Below are 15313 nucleotides of genomic sequence, written 5' to 3'. Positions count from 1 at the left end.
CTCCACACTATCCCATCTCTTTCCATTCTCATCTTTCTGTATCTCAAATTTCACCACATTCAAAGCACCGTTTAGGTTCTGGACATAGAAAGCTGAGGAATGAAACATTTCTCGCCTCTAAGAATATATAAGGAGGGAATATGACATGAACTGAAATCAATATAACTTTGATAAAGGCAAAGGAGAGACCCAGGCAAAATGTTCTAAGAAAATTGGAGGTGAGAAAGCTCATTGACTTATAGGTCAAAATGGGTAGTGATTGACTGAATTTTGGACTTTCTGACAGATTAACTGGTCATACCAGAAGAAATTAAGACGAGTCTACATATGCTTGCTGATATAAAAGATGACGCTCTACCGCTGTCTTATGTTTATAAAATTAACTCATTTCTTTGACACTGTTCCCCAATAATGCTGTGTATGGGCCGAAACTTTACTTGCCCTTTCAGCATCCCCCCAGTCTTGCATGTCCTCCACTTGTTAATGTTTTCATTTTTTTTTTTGCAAGGCAATGGGGTTAAGTGACTTGCCCAAGGCCACACAGCTAGGTAATTATTAAGTGTCTGAGGCTGGATTTGAACTCAGGTCCTCCTGACTCCAGGGCCAGTGCTCTATCCACTGTATCACCTAGCCACCCCTAATGTCCTCATTCTTCTTAACTTATCTTGCCCTGGCTCGTCTGTTCCTCCTCCCCTGCCCCACCACCCCGAGAGGGACATCAGCTCCCAAAAGGAAGAGAATGATGATGTTTGTCCTTCATTCTTGAAGAAGGCATGACATCAGGGAGGTGATGCCAACAGAAGCACATGAAATGGATTTGAGTGAGGGAGAGTTGTGCTAAGTTACCAGCTTCAGTTTCTCCTTGGGAACCATCTAGGTCCAGCAGCCAGATATAAATCAGGACCACTAAGATGGCCCTGGTTATGAGGCAATCAGGGTTAAATGACTAACCCAAAGTCATACAGTTTGTAGCTATCAAGTGTCTGAGGTCACATTTGAACTTGGGTTCTCCTGACTCCAAGACTGGAGCTCTACCCACTTTATCAGCTAGTCATCCTAGGGAAGAGAATACTTCATTTATGTCTGTGTATGTCCAGCATCTGAATTATTTTGATCAAGGGAATGATGTAGTGAGACTTGTGCCTTAGGAAGATTATTTGGGGAGCTAGGTGACAGATGGATTGAGGAAGAAGGACTATTTAGGATGCTGTTAGAATAGTCTGGGAGAGTTGTGATTGCCATAGCAGAGGAGAGATATAGCCATGCACTTTCTGTAAATTAATATTTTTAAGGGGGAAAGTGGAGTTCAGACCTATGATTTTATTGGCATAAGGAACTTCCTTTATAGGTCAGCATCTGCTCTGCAACTTATCAGAGGTTAAATGACTTGCCCAGGGACAGACAGTAGGTTTCAGAGTTAGATTTGAAGCCAGATAAGCTTGATCCTGAAGCCAACACTCTATCCATTTTCCTGGCTACTTCTCAATAAATGTAGGCTGATGAGGATGGGCAGTGGCATATGAAATCAGAGAAATTATTTAAAAAACTTACATATAAGATTAATTTATATGTGTATGAATGTGCCCCCCCCCCAGATGACTTGGCTCTAACTTTCTTTTCATTCCAATATCAATGCCCAGGAAATTAGGTAAAAGATACCCAAGGACAGTCTTGGTGGAGGGGTGAGTTCCCCTTCTCAAACCTTTTGGCCCTTGGGGTGCAGGTCTGACCTTAACTTGTTCTTCAGTCACCAAGGGCCATCAGCCAGACCCACTCACCTGATGGTAGATGTTCTCCCAGGTCTCCCTCAAGGTTCCCCAGTGGCTGATGCTAGAGGCTTTCTTCTCCAGGTAGACCCGCAGATGTTCCTCTAACTCCCTGTTCACCTTCTCCAAGGCTCGGACCTTCTCGATGTACTCCACCATGCAGCCATTTAATGACTCAAAGAAGATGCCTCGGTTCTTTTCCAGGCCAGGGCTCAGAGCCAAGGCTATGGAGGAGCTTCTCAGACCCTGCAGAAAGACGCTACTGATGCCCAGGGCTCGGCGGGACACTCGGGTGCCCAGGCTGCTCACCCCTCCAGTTGGCACTGCCCCCACATACACCCCTGGGGGTCTAGGGAGGCTGCCCATGTTATTCCCTGCAACATTGACTCGGCCTGAGGTCCCTGGATTCTCAAGACTGGGTGAAGAGTGGGACCCCAAGAATGAGGACCGACGCCTTGGGAAGGGCATGTTGGCACTAGAGCCTGCTGGGCACTGCCTCTCCCTTCTCTCATCCCCTTGCTCAGAGGAGGGAATGGTTTGCTGGAGGGGGTGTTGGTTTTTTGTTTTCTGACACTCCGCCTCTCCCCTCCCTGATTCTGTTGCCTCTGACATAAAGAATTCTGGAAAGTTGTCAAACCAGGGTCCTGGGCCCCATTGTTCTGGGTCTTCCACAGGCTTCTCTCATTCAGGATGATGAAAGGAGATGATTCTGGGACTCGGGGCCTCTGATCACCCACACAATGAGGCCCTGCCCAAGCTCTGGGTTGGGTTCATTCACTCATTCTCTGCCATGTCAGGACTTCCATGGCTCCTGATTTTTCCAGACAGCTGGCCCCTGGCTTTAGGGAGAGGGCAGAGGAAGATACTTCACTCAGGTTGGCTTTGGGTTTTAATGGGCAAAAAAATGGACCCATTTTTCCATTAGTAGACAGTGCTGAACCCTTTCATATTTAGTGAAACAGGGTTCTAGTTTCATAGATTTCACTAGGGACAAGAACCCTAGCTCTGGAGTCAGAGAAACTGAGTTTCAAATCCTGCCTCTGACACTTGGGGTCATAGATATGGAGATGGATGAGATCTCAGAGGCCAGTTATTCATTTTCATAGATGAGAAATAGACTCCCAAAGAGTTGACATGACTACTTCAAAGTTCTAGAGGTAGTCAATGGAAAAAGTTGGGTTGAAGTTCAGCCCCTCTGATTCCAAACCAAGTCTTTGCTCTTTTCACCTCCAAATCACTTCCTTTCCCTAAACCTCAGTTTCCTCATCTGTAAAATGAACTAGATGATTGCTAAGTCCTTTTCCAGTCCTGAATTTATGTACCTATTATTTGAGATTAGAAGGAACCTCTTAGACCTTCTAATCCAACCAATTTTTCTTATTTTACAAGTGAGGAAGGCGATATCAGTATAAGTTATGTGTTGGCCAAGGTTACAAATCACAAAGACTGTGAGTAAACCTAAACTCAGTTTTAGTTCTTGTTTAGTCATGTGCAATTCTCCATGATCCCATTTGAGGTTTTCTTGGCAAAGATACTGGAGTGATTTGACATATCCTTTTCTAGCTCATTTTACAGAAGAGGGTTAAGTGACTTGCTCTCTGAGGCCACATTTGAACCCAGGAAGATGAGTCTTCCTGATTCCCAGCCCAGTGCTCTATTCACTGCATCACCTAGCTACCTCTTAGATTCCCTAGTTTTCTACAAAGTTCACCTCAAGTGTCACCTTCTGTATGGTCTTCTCCTGACCCTTGCCTACCCCCAGCTTCTGCTGCTTTCTCTCCCCCATTACTTTGTTATTATTCCCTAATTATATTCTAATAATATTCTATTGTTATAGCTGGGCTAGAGCAATGGTCTTGGATTCAGGAGGATGGGAGTTCGAATCCAGCCTCAGATACTTGCCATTTACTAGCTGTGTGACCTTGGGCTAGTCACTTAATTCTGGTCGCCTTGCATGCAGAGCCATCTCCAGTTGTCCTGATTCATATCTGGCTACTGGACTCAGATGACTTTCAAGGAGAAAGTGAGGCTGGTGACTTAGCACAAGCATCCCCCTCACTCAAATCCAATTCACGTGCTCATCATGGCATCATCTCCCTGATGTCACAGTCTTCTTCGAAAATGAAGAACAAACATTACTATTATTGTTATAGAAAATAATATATGTACATGGTGTCTCCCTTGGTTAGAGTGTAAGCTTCTTGAAGGCAGGGACTTTTGTCCTTGTTTTACCAGCACCTAGCATAGTGCTTGGTTTGTTGATTAATTTGAATCAGATCTTTTAAAAAATTATTCTTGTGATAATTTTTTTTTGCATAGCTTAGGCAGATATGGCCTTGAGACCACCCAACTTGATGCCATCTTCTGGTTCATTGCATAGGGTTAAGGCGAGCTATGATGAAATCCTTTAAGTAATTCTGCTAACTAGCAGAATTTTGGATGTATTCCAAAATGGCCTGGATTCTCTTGAATTTTGAACTACATAAGGAGCCTTCAGCATATCTAGGTAGGATTCACACATGATTCATTTATTTAAGAACTGACCACTTTCAGATGTTTACTTTCCCTGCTTTCCCAAGGAAAATAAACTCAGTGCTTTTCTTTCCCAAAGATCTCTCCATGTGAAACCTCCCAAGTCTGGAGAGGAAGGCAGGCACAATTAATTATTGTACCTTATTAATGGTACCAACATCTTCAGAGACTTGTCATGAAATGCAACTTTTTTTTTTTTAAAGTTTTTGCAAGGCAAATGGGGTTAAGTGGCTTGCCCAAGGCCACACGGCTAGGTAATTATTAAGTGTCTGAGGTTGAATTTGAACTCTGGTACTCCTGACTCCAGGGACAGTGCTCTATTCACTGCATCACCTAGCTGCCCCCTGAAATGCAATTTCTTAAGGCCCCATTGTATTTTTTTGTCAAATGATCTAATCTTAACATCACAGGCTTAGCCCACCCACAAAGTCCTATCCAATTTTAAACTCAATTTAAAACCCAACAACCATGAATTCTTGGAAAGGGATGGAGCCTCTGAGGACATCTAGCTTAATTTTTTAAATCCCAAACAGGAATAGGGCATGGCATCTCTGACAATCTGTTGGTATAATACTGATGTTAGATACCTAAGTATGAGAGTTATGATACTGATGTTAATTTATGAGTTAATGAGTTATTTAAAAACAAACAGAAAGGCAAAAGGTGTTAGGAACTTAAGCCTCTGGCTAATAAAATACATTTATTTGTATATACATAGTAGCTGAATATTATAGATCAAGAAAAATAGGTTATACGTTCATATATATATAACATATGCATCTTTGATTACATATATTATATATAGATTTCCTTTACATATGTATCTCTATATATACACACATTGGTATGCTAAGCACAGTAGGCTAACAGAAATACTATGTTTAGGTTAAAAAAAACCAAATCAACAGCAGAGACAGGTAATAATGGTTTCCTAAGCCACAGGTCCCCTAGTGGGCAAGGTAAAGTCTTCAGAATAGAGACGACAAAATAACTCACACAGGTAGGCTCATACAACAGGAAAGACACACACAATAAGGGTCATCTTTGTCTTCAAAGGAAATGGAAGAGGAAAGAGAAACAAAATCATGGTACAAAGCCTAATGCAATGACACAAGTAGATGAAGCAATAATTATTGGATTTCCCCATCAAATCACAATAACACTTATATTCAAAATATATTCTATTTTAAAAAATCATTTATCAAATGATAAATACTGGATTGGAATTCTGTAAAGTAATCTTGCCTCACTTAATTTAAAGTCAAAATTTTCTGGGTTACAGAGTCTTGGAAGAAACCTTAGAGCACTCCACTGTTGATTCGAAGGTCAAAGTATCTTTTCCCAAAGATCTAAATAATTAGTGAAGAAACCATCCTTCCTTAAGAGTCCTTCCTGAGTCACTAATTTGCTTGATCCTCTGTGTGGGTGGGGAATGGTGATGATGGTGGTAGGAGGGCTGGGGCACTCAGCTGTGACTAAAGTATTCAAAGGTTCTAGATGGAAAAGAGCCTGGGATTCCTGGGGAAAATCCAAAAGGGATGGTGACTGGGCTTATGTAGACTCAGACTGAAGAATGTAGCAGGAATTTAATTAAATTTTTGTCTTAAAGATCAGCCTTGGAAATTTTACTCTTTTTAGGATTGCAGAAGGAGAATAGTTTGTTTCAGGGTAATTCGAGAGTAGCCATGTGCCCATAAAATTTTTCACATTTAAAAATGTCTACAAATCATTTGATCACCAGCCACATCCTAAGTATTCTTTTGGGGACAACAAATGGCCTGCTCTTTTTAAAAACTTGGATTATAATTCAATACAAATTTCCTCCCATCTAAAAATGAAGTTACCAATGGGAGAGAAGTAATTAAACAACAAGGTGTTTTTATGACCAACAAAAACATTTCCATCATACTCTCCTGTAGAATATGGGATTGTCACAGGATTTATGGCTGAAAGTGCTCTTAATATCTACTACAACAAATCCCTTATTTTATAGATGAGCAAAATTGAGAACCAGAGGAATGAAGTTACTTATCCAGGATTGGAAGCAGTAAGTGGGAGAAATAGGTCTTTTGAGTTCAAATCCACCTTACTTCTTTCTTATTACAATATGTTCTCTCTTGGTTCTGTGTCTTATGAGTTTCTCATAAGCTGAACTGACTGATGGGGAGGTCCATTTAGTATTTACATAACTATACTTCCTTGATTGAGTTCTAAGAACTCAGATGGAATTTTGCTTTAGAGTAAATGGGAGGTACTTTGAAGTTATAGTTATATAACTTATATATATATATAAGTTATATATATATATATATATATAGTTATAGTTATATAATCTGAGCTGATTATAGGGAGGAAGCCCAATTAGTAGAATGGAAATTGGATTTTGTAATTAGAAATCCTGGGTTCTTTGGAGGGGCTTGCCATTGACTATTTATGGGATCTTGGACAAATTAATCAATCAATCACTCCAGGCCTCAATTTCCTCATCTGTAAAATTAGAAATTTGGGATTGATAACTTCTAAGGTCTATTTCAGCTTTAATTTTTAGATCCAATGATTCTTTTTTCCCACCATTGCTTTGTAAATCTGGTCACCCCTTATCTCCAAATGACCTCGGTTCCTTCTCTGGGGCATGTGAGGAACATTTGAAAATGTGGGAACAGGTTCAGTTAAGAGGGGATTGGCCCCTCTGGACCACATAACTGGTAATACAGTTGACCATATTAGGAGAATGGATAAATCAGACATAGGATAGAGGTCAGGCAACTTACTTGACGGGGTGGGGGGAGGTCCTGTGAAAATAATTTCCCTCACATAACTCTGAGAACAGACATCAAGAGAAGCAATCGGCGTGACCATTTTGCTTAGAAATACCTTTATTTTATAAAGCCACAGGTCATTCTGTAAAGTTTTCTTTTCAACCACACTTATAAAAAAGATGTTGACAATTTTTAGGAAAAAAAAGCTGAAAATGTCTCTCATTAAGTCAGGGTTACACAAAGGTTATATTTATAATCTATATACGTATTTATAATTTAGAGACGGAAAGCACAGAATTGTAATGCGAGCAGGCTGGTGCAGGTTAGATCTCGGACACTTGGTCATTTCCTACAAACAGAGTTTCTTGACAGAAGGGGTTTACGAGCACTATCCCACTGCCTCTGTAATCACCATTGGCTGGAGAACGGGGCTCTGAGAGCTGGTCCTGGGGGAAAAAAGACAGGAAAGCATAGCAGAGTGAGTAGAGACCATAAGACTTGAGCCAGGAAGTCCGAGATTCAGATCCAACTCCCAGAAAGTTAGTAGTGAACCATAGCCAGTCTCAATTCTGACATAAGCTTTGGGCTGGCAAGAGAGAACCTTGGAACTGGGTCTTTGGCTAAGAAGGTGGTGGTAGGGAGTTGCTGTTGACCTTCCTCAATATAGAGGTAGATGTCCTACACGACTTGCATACTTTTCAGTTACTGTTGTTATCACAGCTAGAAGAAGACATTCAACAAACATTTATTCAGGCTACTGTGTGCAAGATACTGTTCCAAGAGGAAGGACAAATACAATGATAAAATGAAATGGTCCCTCTCCAGGTGAACTAACAACGTTGCACCGATAACGTGAAAGAGAGAGCCCCTGTCTCAATGGTGCTTCTTCATTAAGGCCAAACTGAGGACATGTATTTGGGTGACAGAGGAGGAGAAGAATGGAAAGAAGGAAAAGGAAGAAGAAAAGGAGAGGAGGGAGATTTGAGAAGGGGAGAGAGGAGGGAAGAAGAGTAGGAGAACAAGAGAAACAGAAGGGAGAGGGAAAGGAGAGGGAAAGAAAAAGCAGAAAAGGATAGAGTGAAAGAAAGAGGAAGGGGGAAGGGAGAGAATAACACTGAAAAGGATGAATGAGAAAAAGGAGGATTGCTTACAAAATAATTTATTTTTAATTATAAATCAACTTTTCCCAAAGATTTGTTTTAGGCTTAGGGGGCAAGAGAGGTGCATCTGGGTTCACAGTACCCAGGTAAAGAATATACTTTCCTCCTCCCCACCTGCTGAGTGCCTCCTTCTATCCACAGTTCCCCAATTAGGAAGGAGCTTGAACTTGGAAGCCTGGGATTGGGTTTAGTACTCTAAAGATATGGTAAAGTGGAGAGTCAATAGAGCGTACTGCCTAGGGAGGGAAGCAGGGAAGGAGAGAGGGAAAGAGGAAAAGGACTCCAAATTCCAACCATATTTTAGGCAGTATGATTTTCCACATCCGTGCCTCGATTAATTTCTCTCTCAATTCCCTTCTGGTGGAGGGCTGAGCGTGCCGAGATGGGAGGTTCGTCAACACAGCAGGAGAGTAAGATACCAGGTTTAAATGCCACTATAAAAATCTGTTTTGGAGAAGCTTTTGGCAAGCTATAAAATTGGCAGCTTAAATGGGAAAGAGTAAGTGAATAATTCTGAGTACAAAGCAGATCTGGATATAAACAAGTTTAAGTGCCATATTGATGAAATTGTAAGCAGCTCCTAAAAGTAGGCTGTACCTTTAAAAAGAGAGCTTTTTGAAAGGAAAGAAATATATGTTTATGGTGGAAAAGAAAACCCCTCATTTGAGACCAGGCAGGTTCTTACAAATCATTGACTTATATTTTAGACCAGCAAAATGTTTGTGTGTACACGTGTATGTATGTATGTATGTGTGTTGTGTGTGTATGTTTCTGACTCATGATAATCCTCATGTTCAAGTGCTTTATGGTCTGTCACAGAATCACAGAATTGGACAGGACCTCAGAGATCATATGGTCCAACCCTTACCAAAACCTGACGCAGGCCCAACAAGTGGCCATTCAGTTTTGGTAATGTAGTCCATTTTTGGAAAGCTATAAGGGTTTGGAAGTTTTTCTTTATCCTCAAATAACTTTAATTGGTCTTTGAATTGAAGGTGACCAGATCATTTCCTCCCAATCAATTGCCTTTCTTCTTATAGAGTATGGATTTGCAAGCATAACCCTTGCCCTGTGAAGTATGGGCCTGTCATTTTGTTAAGCGGATAAAGACAACTTCTGATTAGTTTCTAGTGAATGGATTCTGATTGAAGTTCAATGATTGGGCTGCCTTCAAGATGAAGCCAATGCCTAGAACTCTTGAGAAGATGGGTTCTCATGGGAGGGAACATCCCTTTTACCCACTGTTTAAAAGCTGCTCAAGTCTTCTCCCATCTTTTCCCTTGTAGTTTTCTTCTGGAATATAGAGAGGATGGGAAGAAAGGGAAGTTAATGGCGACTTATGGCAGAAGTTCTTGGTAAGCATCATTTACTTGTCTAGGTGACTGAGAGGGTGGGTATTTTGGACCTTAAACATCTGGTCACCTTCTGCCTAATTCCACTTTGAAGCCCAAGTCAGAGATGAGCAGTCTATAGTGGACTTTCCTAGGCCAGGAAATGGCAGCAGGCAGGGCCATGGGAGTGTTTTTGGAGAACACTTGCCTACTTGCATTCTAGGCTAGCAAAGGAAATTTATGAACAATGCTCATGGATCCCAACTTCTTGTATAAGGAAGTGGGAAGGGATATGATTTTCTAGACCTTCTAGAAGAGAAAAGGAGATTTCTTGGGCAGTAACTCAACACTTTCAAAGGTCAGGATTTGGAAGCTCTACAATAACTGATAAGTATTGTAAAGAGTGATTGTAGGGTGGGGACTCCTGTTATTCAATTTGTGAAAACCTAGACATGAAATGGGTGGGAGATTTTCCAGGTAAAAGCTTGGGTAATGAGTTAAAAATTTTTTAGGATCACTCAGAAGATTGGATCTAGTCCAAGTGAGCTGAAGGCATGGGGGATCCTGTGCCAAAAGTTATTTCTAGTTGACACTCTACTCAATTTTGATGCCTTTATTCTATTGACTATTTCCAATTTATCTTCTACGTTGTTTATTTGTATACAGTTGCCTTCCCCATTGAACTGTGAGCTCTTTGAAAGTAAGAACTCTTTGGCCTTTCTTTGTATCCTTAATGTTCAACACAGCACATAGTAGGCCCTTAATTAACATTTGTTGACTGATCAAATGACCCAGTGCTTTTAGTTTGGAATGAAGCAGAGTAAGAATAATTTTATTTTATTTCTTTCAATTAGCTGAAAACACACTTTCAACTTCATTACCCTCTCCTTGTCTTCTCTTCCCTAGGGTTAACCATCCCCAGTACTCATAAAATATGAACTCAAGGACATTTACTGTCTTAGTTGCCCTCCTCAGGATCTATTCCAACTGATCAATATTCTTCCTAAAATGTGGTGGCCAGAGGGGGACTCAAAACTTCAAACGTGGTCTGCTTAGGACAGAGGAGAGCGATGCCATTGTGTAGCACTCTGGATGCTGCACCTTTCTTAATGTGGCCAAATAGTAGAGGGGAATTTCACTCCAGTCTTTTAGACATATGATATTTTCACATAGAATTACATATTATTTTTAATATATTTTATAAAATAATATAGGCCTACTCAGAGATAGGGCATGGATCTGTGGAAGTACTTTTGGGAAGTCATTCCTTATTCAGATTCCAGATAGCTAGCCCTTTCCATTAAAGCACATGAACAATTATTTGGCCATGGATTTGCAATGTGTAGCACACTGGGTAAAGTAAGGTTTTCAAGGTTTGGTTATGATCCATCCAGAGGGAGAGAGCTTAACTTAATTATCTCTAGAGGTACCTCCTAGTTACCCTTTTTTCTCTGATCCCCAAATTTCATAGAAGTATACCTCATATAATCACACTTGGTAGATAATGTGGGGTTTTTTTTGCAGTTTGTGGCAACCCTGCATTGAGTAAGTCTGTTGGCATCATTTTTCCAACAGCATGTACTTACATCATGTGTCTGTCACATTTTGGCAATTCTCACAATATTTCAAACTTTTTCACTATTATCATTACTATTGTTATTGTTATATTAGTTACGGTGCTCTGTGATCAGTAATCTTTAATGTTATTAGTGTAATTGCTGTGCCATGGACAACGAACTTAACTGAGAAATGTTGTGGATGTCCTGACTTGCTCCTCCCTATCTCTTGAGACACAACAATATTTATATTAGGCCAATTAGTACAGCCTCTAAGTGTTCAATTGAAAGTATTCAATTGAAAGGGTCAATCCATGAGGCAAACTTCCTTGTCTTATTTTAAGAAATTGCCACTGCCCCCCAACCTGTAGACACCACCACCCTGATGAGTCAGTAGCCATCAACATGGAGGCAAGATCCTCCATGAGCAAAGAGATTAAGACTCTCTGAGAGCTTATATGATCATCAGCATTTTTTAGCAATTAAATTAGCAATTTAGCAATAGCAATTTAAATTAGGATGCATACATTTTTAGAACATAATATGATTATATATTTAATAGGCTAGAGTATAGTGTAAACAGAACTTTTACATGCACTGGGAAATCAAAAAATGGGTGTGACTCACTTTGTTGCAATCTTCACTTTTTACAGTGGTCTGGAACTGAACCTGAAATATCTCCAAGGTAAGCCTATACTTTTAGCATGTGGGACTTCATTGGCATGGATACCACCTCTGCCAATGCTTAGTGAAAACCCTCTCTTTCTACTGTTCTCTTTATGAGTTGCTATGGTTAAAAAAAATCATCACCAAAAGGCCAATCCTCTCCTGATGAGCTGTTCTAAATTGAGCTAGGTTACTTCTCCAATGATAGTAGGTAGACTTTCCATTCACTTCTTTTTCTTTCTCTTCCTTCTTTCATTCTTTTCCTTTTCTCTTTTTAATTTCCTTTTTCTATTTTTATTTCCCTCCTTCCCTCCCTCCCTCCTTCCCTTCCTTCCTTCTTTCTTCCCTCCCTCCCTTCCTTCCTTGACACTGTACCCAAGCCTGTTTTAATTTTTCAAAAGGAAATTTTGTTGTCACTTAACAATGATTCACACACCTTCCTTCTATAGCATCTTCTTTTGTTAAAATGAAGTTTAATCAAGAAAAAAAGAGGCAACCTGTTGACCATGTCTGACCATGTGTCTCAAAACCTTCTTGTTTGAATGGGATGAACAGCACACGCTTATATGGCTGGTCTGGCCTTTGAGATGTGTTGTGATGAAGCATTGGAGGAGGCCAGAGTCATGCCTAAGACTAGCCCTACATCACCATTCCCCTCCCCCCCAGCTGGACCCCATACCTCGGAAGTTTCCAGGGACTGGATCTCCCTGGGCAGCTCCACAGCATGCTTGTTGAAATAGTCCATGGTGATAGCGTTGTTCCAATAACTCAGGTTGTTTTCTGGGTTTGAAGTTTTCTTCTTCCTCTTCATGCAACACACTGTCAGTAAGACTGCTGTAGAAAGACACCGAGGCAGAAAGCAAGAATCTGGTCATCTGGTCACTGTTAGGAGACTTCATTTAAGGGAAGCTAAGTGATACCAGAGCACATAGTGTACTGGACTGGAAGTCAGGAAGACTCGAGTTAAAATACTGTCTCAAATACTGACTAGCTGTATGTCTCTAGGCAGGTCACTTTACCTGCTGCAGCCTTAGTTTCCTCTTCTGTAAAATGAGGACACTAAACATTATTAATGGCTTCTAAAGACCTTTCCAACTCTATGGTTCCATGAGGATCCTGGTGGAAAGTCTTCTGGAGTTCTTGTATGTGTGTCTGGGGTCTAAGTGATGTTGAACACTTCCAGTTTAAGCCCTGATCCTGCCCAGTGATTAGTACCCTGACCCATCCCAGGACAATAATCATTCACAGATATTAATTAACCAAGACTTATCAAGCCATTATGAAGTAAGGCCAATTGTCTGGGATAGAGATGGGTGTACCACCAGACTAATTCAGTTGGCTCTTGGTTGCTGAAGGAAAAGGTCCAGCTGTGGTTTCAGAACAGGCCTTTTGCCACTTAACCCCATTTGCCTTGCAAAAACTTAAAACAACAACAACAAAAAACAAACAAAAAACCAAAACAGGCCTTTCATGGTACATCCACCTTACCTCCTCCCAACACGTCTTATTTAGGCCAGGATAGGCCATATTGAACTTTAGGGAAGCTGAAGGCTGGAAAGATGAACCAAAGTGTTTGCTGAACCAACAGGTTCACATTGGTCACATTCTAATTTAGATTCCTGCCCACAATCTTCTCTAGAGGCAGATTTTGACCAGAATAAGTATGGAGACCTAACTGCTCTGGTCAAGTTGTTTCAAGAGATCCGGGAGAGGGGTTAGAAGGCAAAAGGATCCTAGAGACCCACCAGAATAACTTCTTCCAAGTTCTGTCCAAGATTTCTCTATGGATGTTTTGACAGGAAACAGATGAACACCAGGGGTAGAGAGGCTGACTGGAAATGATGTGCCTACAGAGTTTACTAGCTTATAGCAAGTTGGAGTGTTTAGTCAAGAAACTGAACTGTTTCAAGAAAGATAGATGGGTAGTTTTTGATCAGGAAAAGGAGGAAATGGCAGTTCTGATAGTTTATACCATAAAGATTTGAAAGTATGTGAAAAAATAGAGCTGGGGTTGGATTCACAGGACCTAGAATTGAATCCTGGTCTGCTACTTATTAACTGTGCAAGATTAGGCAAGTCAACCTCTGGGCCTCAGTTTACTCAATTGTAAAAGAAGACGTGGGGCTCTGTCATCTCTACCATCCTTTATAATTCTTTTTTTTTGAGGCCTTCAGGAAGAAGCAACATGCCCAGGATTACACAGGAATTGTCTGAGACTGGCTTTGAACTCAGGTCTTCCTGACTCCAGGGCTGCTGCTCTATCTACTGTGCCACCCATCCTTAACAAATTTATGATCCTCATGTCCATTGCTTAGAATCCCTAGTTTCATTCAAGGCTCAGCTTATGTGCTACTTCTCGCTTGGGGCCTTTCTTGATCTCCCTCTTCCAGCCCTCAGAAATTACCTTGTAATGATTTTGTATTTATCCATTTGTATTTATATTGTTCCCATACAATAGAATATAAGCTCCTTGAGGGCATGGATTGTTTCATTTTTGCAATCATATCCTCAGAACTTAGTATAGGGATTGGTATAGAGAATGACTTAATAAATGTTTGTTGAATGAATGAATGAGGAGAGGTCATACTTCTTTACTACTCTGGCTTACAGCAGTTTCCCAGGGTAGGCTTTCCTCTAATCTGATCTCCTTTGATTCTGACCAAAATTTTCTTATTGCTCTTTTAATTTTTATTTTTTCTGGAGTGCTCCAAAAGTATATCTGGGGGCAGCTAGGTGGCACAGTGGATAGAGCACCAGCCCTGGAGTCAGGAGGACCTGAGTTCAAATCCAGTCTCAGACACTTAATAATTGCCTAGCTGTGTGGCCTTGGGCAAGCCACTTAACCCCATTTGCCTTGCAAAAACCTAAAAAAAAAGTATATCTGGATTTTTCTCAACTCTGGGCCTGTGGAGATTCAAGGATCCTCATAATGGCTAAATAGTTCAGGGAGTTTGGGCAGGCAAAGTACAAATCATCAACAGAACTTTAGAGGATAGCTTTGGGAAATGGCAAAGTCCTTTCCCCAGCTCCAGCTAAAATTATTTATTAGAATTATGACCTGGGAGAGGAGGAAACAAGGAAAGAGGTGTCAGAGGTATTTCAGATGTTATGACAAATAAACTATCTATTTACCCCAGATCCCATTTCCTGTTGTAGAAGGGAAACTAGGATCTTCATCATGGCCCATTAATGGGCCAAATTTACAGTTTTCATCTTACTCAAAGGCAGAAGGTTAGGGGTAGATCTTCCTCCTTGAGAAAAACAAAATCCAGAACCTTAGTATTGACTCCTTCAATTTACAGAGGTGGATATTCAGGCCCAGAAAGGTGAGGCCGGGAGACTTGTCCAAGGTCACACACCACTGTGATCCAACTGGAAAAAGACCCAAGTTTCCTGATTCCCAGCCCAGGGTCCCAGATGCAGGATGGAAAGAGCATCAGCTTTGGGGATGGAAGACTTAGCTAGGTCTAAATGCTTGATTTTGCATTATAGGGAATTCTCTTAATCACTCCAAGTTTCAGTTTTTCTCATCGGTAAAATGAA

The 15313-nt window shown here is 40.8% G+C and overlaps 2 protein-coding genes across 2 annotated transcripts in view; both read right to left on the bottom strand.

Annotated features, from left to right (window-relative positions):
- Window positions 1–2249, bottom strand: part of BFSP2 (beaded filament structural protein 2) — a 62154-nt gene extending 59905 nt beyond the window's left edge. The window contains exon 1 of the mRNA XM_074195213.1: window positions 1779–2249. Coding sequence (XP_074051314.1) covers window positions 1779–2234 — 456 coding nt within the window. The 5' untranslated portion in view covers window positions 2235–2249. The remainder of the gene's footprint in view (window positions 1–1778) is intronic.
- Window positions 2250–6622: 4373 nt separating this feature from the next.
- TMEM108 (transmembrane protein 108) overlaps window positions 6623–15313 on the bottom strand; it is a 366409-nt gene continuing 357718 nt past the window's right edge. The window contains exons 7-8 of the mRNA XM_074195832.1: window positions 12450–12604; window positions 6623–7503 (exon numbers count right to left, since the gene is read on the bottom strand). Of these exons, the coding sequence (XP_074051933.1) occupies window positions 7381–7503; window positions 12450–12604 (278 nt within the window). The 3' untranslated portion in view covers window positions 6623–7380. The remainder of the gene's footprint in view (window positions 7504–12449; window positions 12605–15313) is intronic.

Source organism: Macrotis lagotis, chromosome 7 (genome assembly GCF_037893015.1).
Source record: "Macrotis lagotis isolate mMagLag1 chromosome 7, bilby.v1.9.chrom.fasta, whole genome shotgun sequence".
Taxonomy (NCBI): Eukaryota; Metazoa; Chordata; class Mammalia; order Peramelemorphia; family Peramelidae; genus Macrotis; species Macrotis lagotis.
Note: the sequence above shows the minus strand (reverse complement) of the source record. Positions and strands in the feature narration are given on the sequence as shown.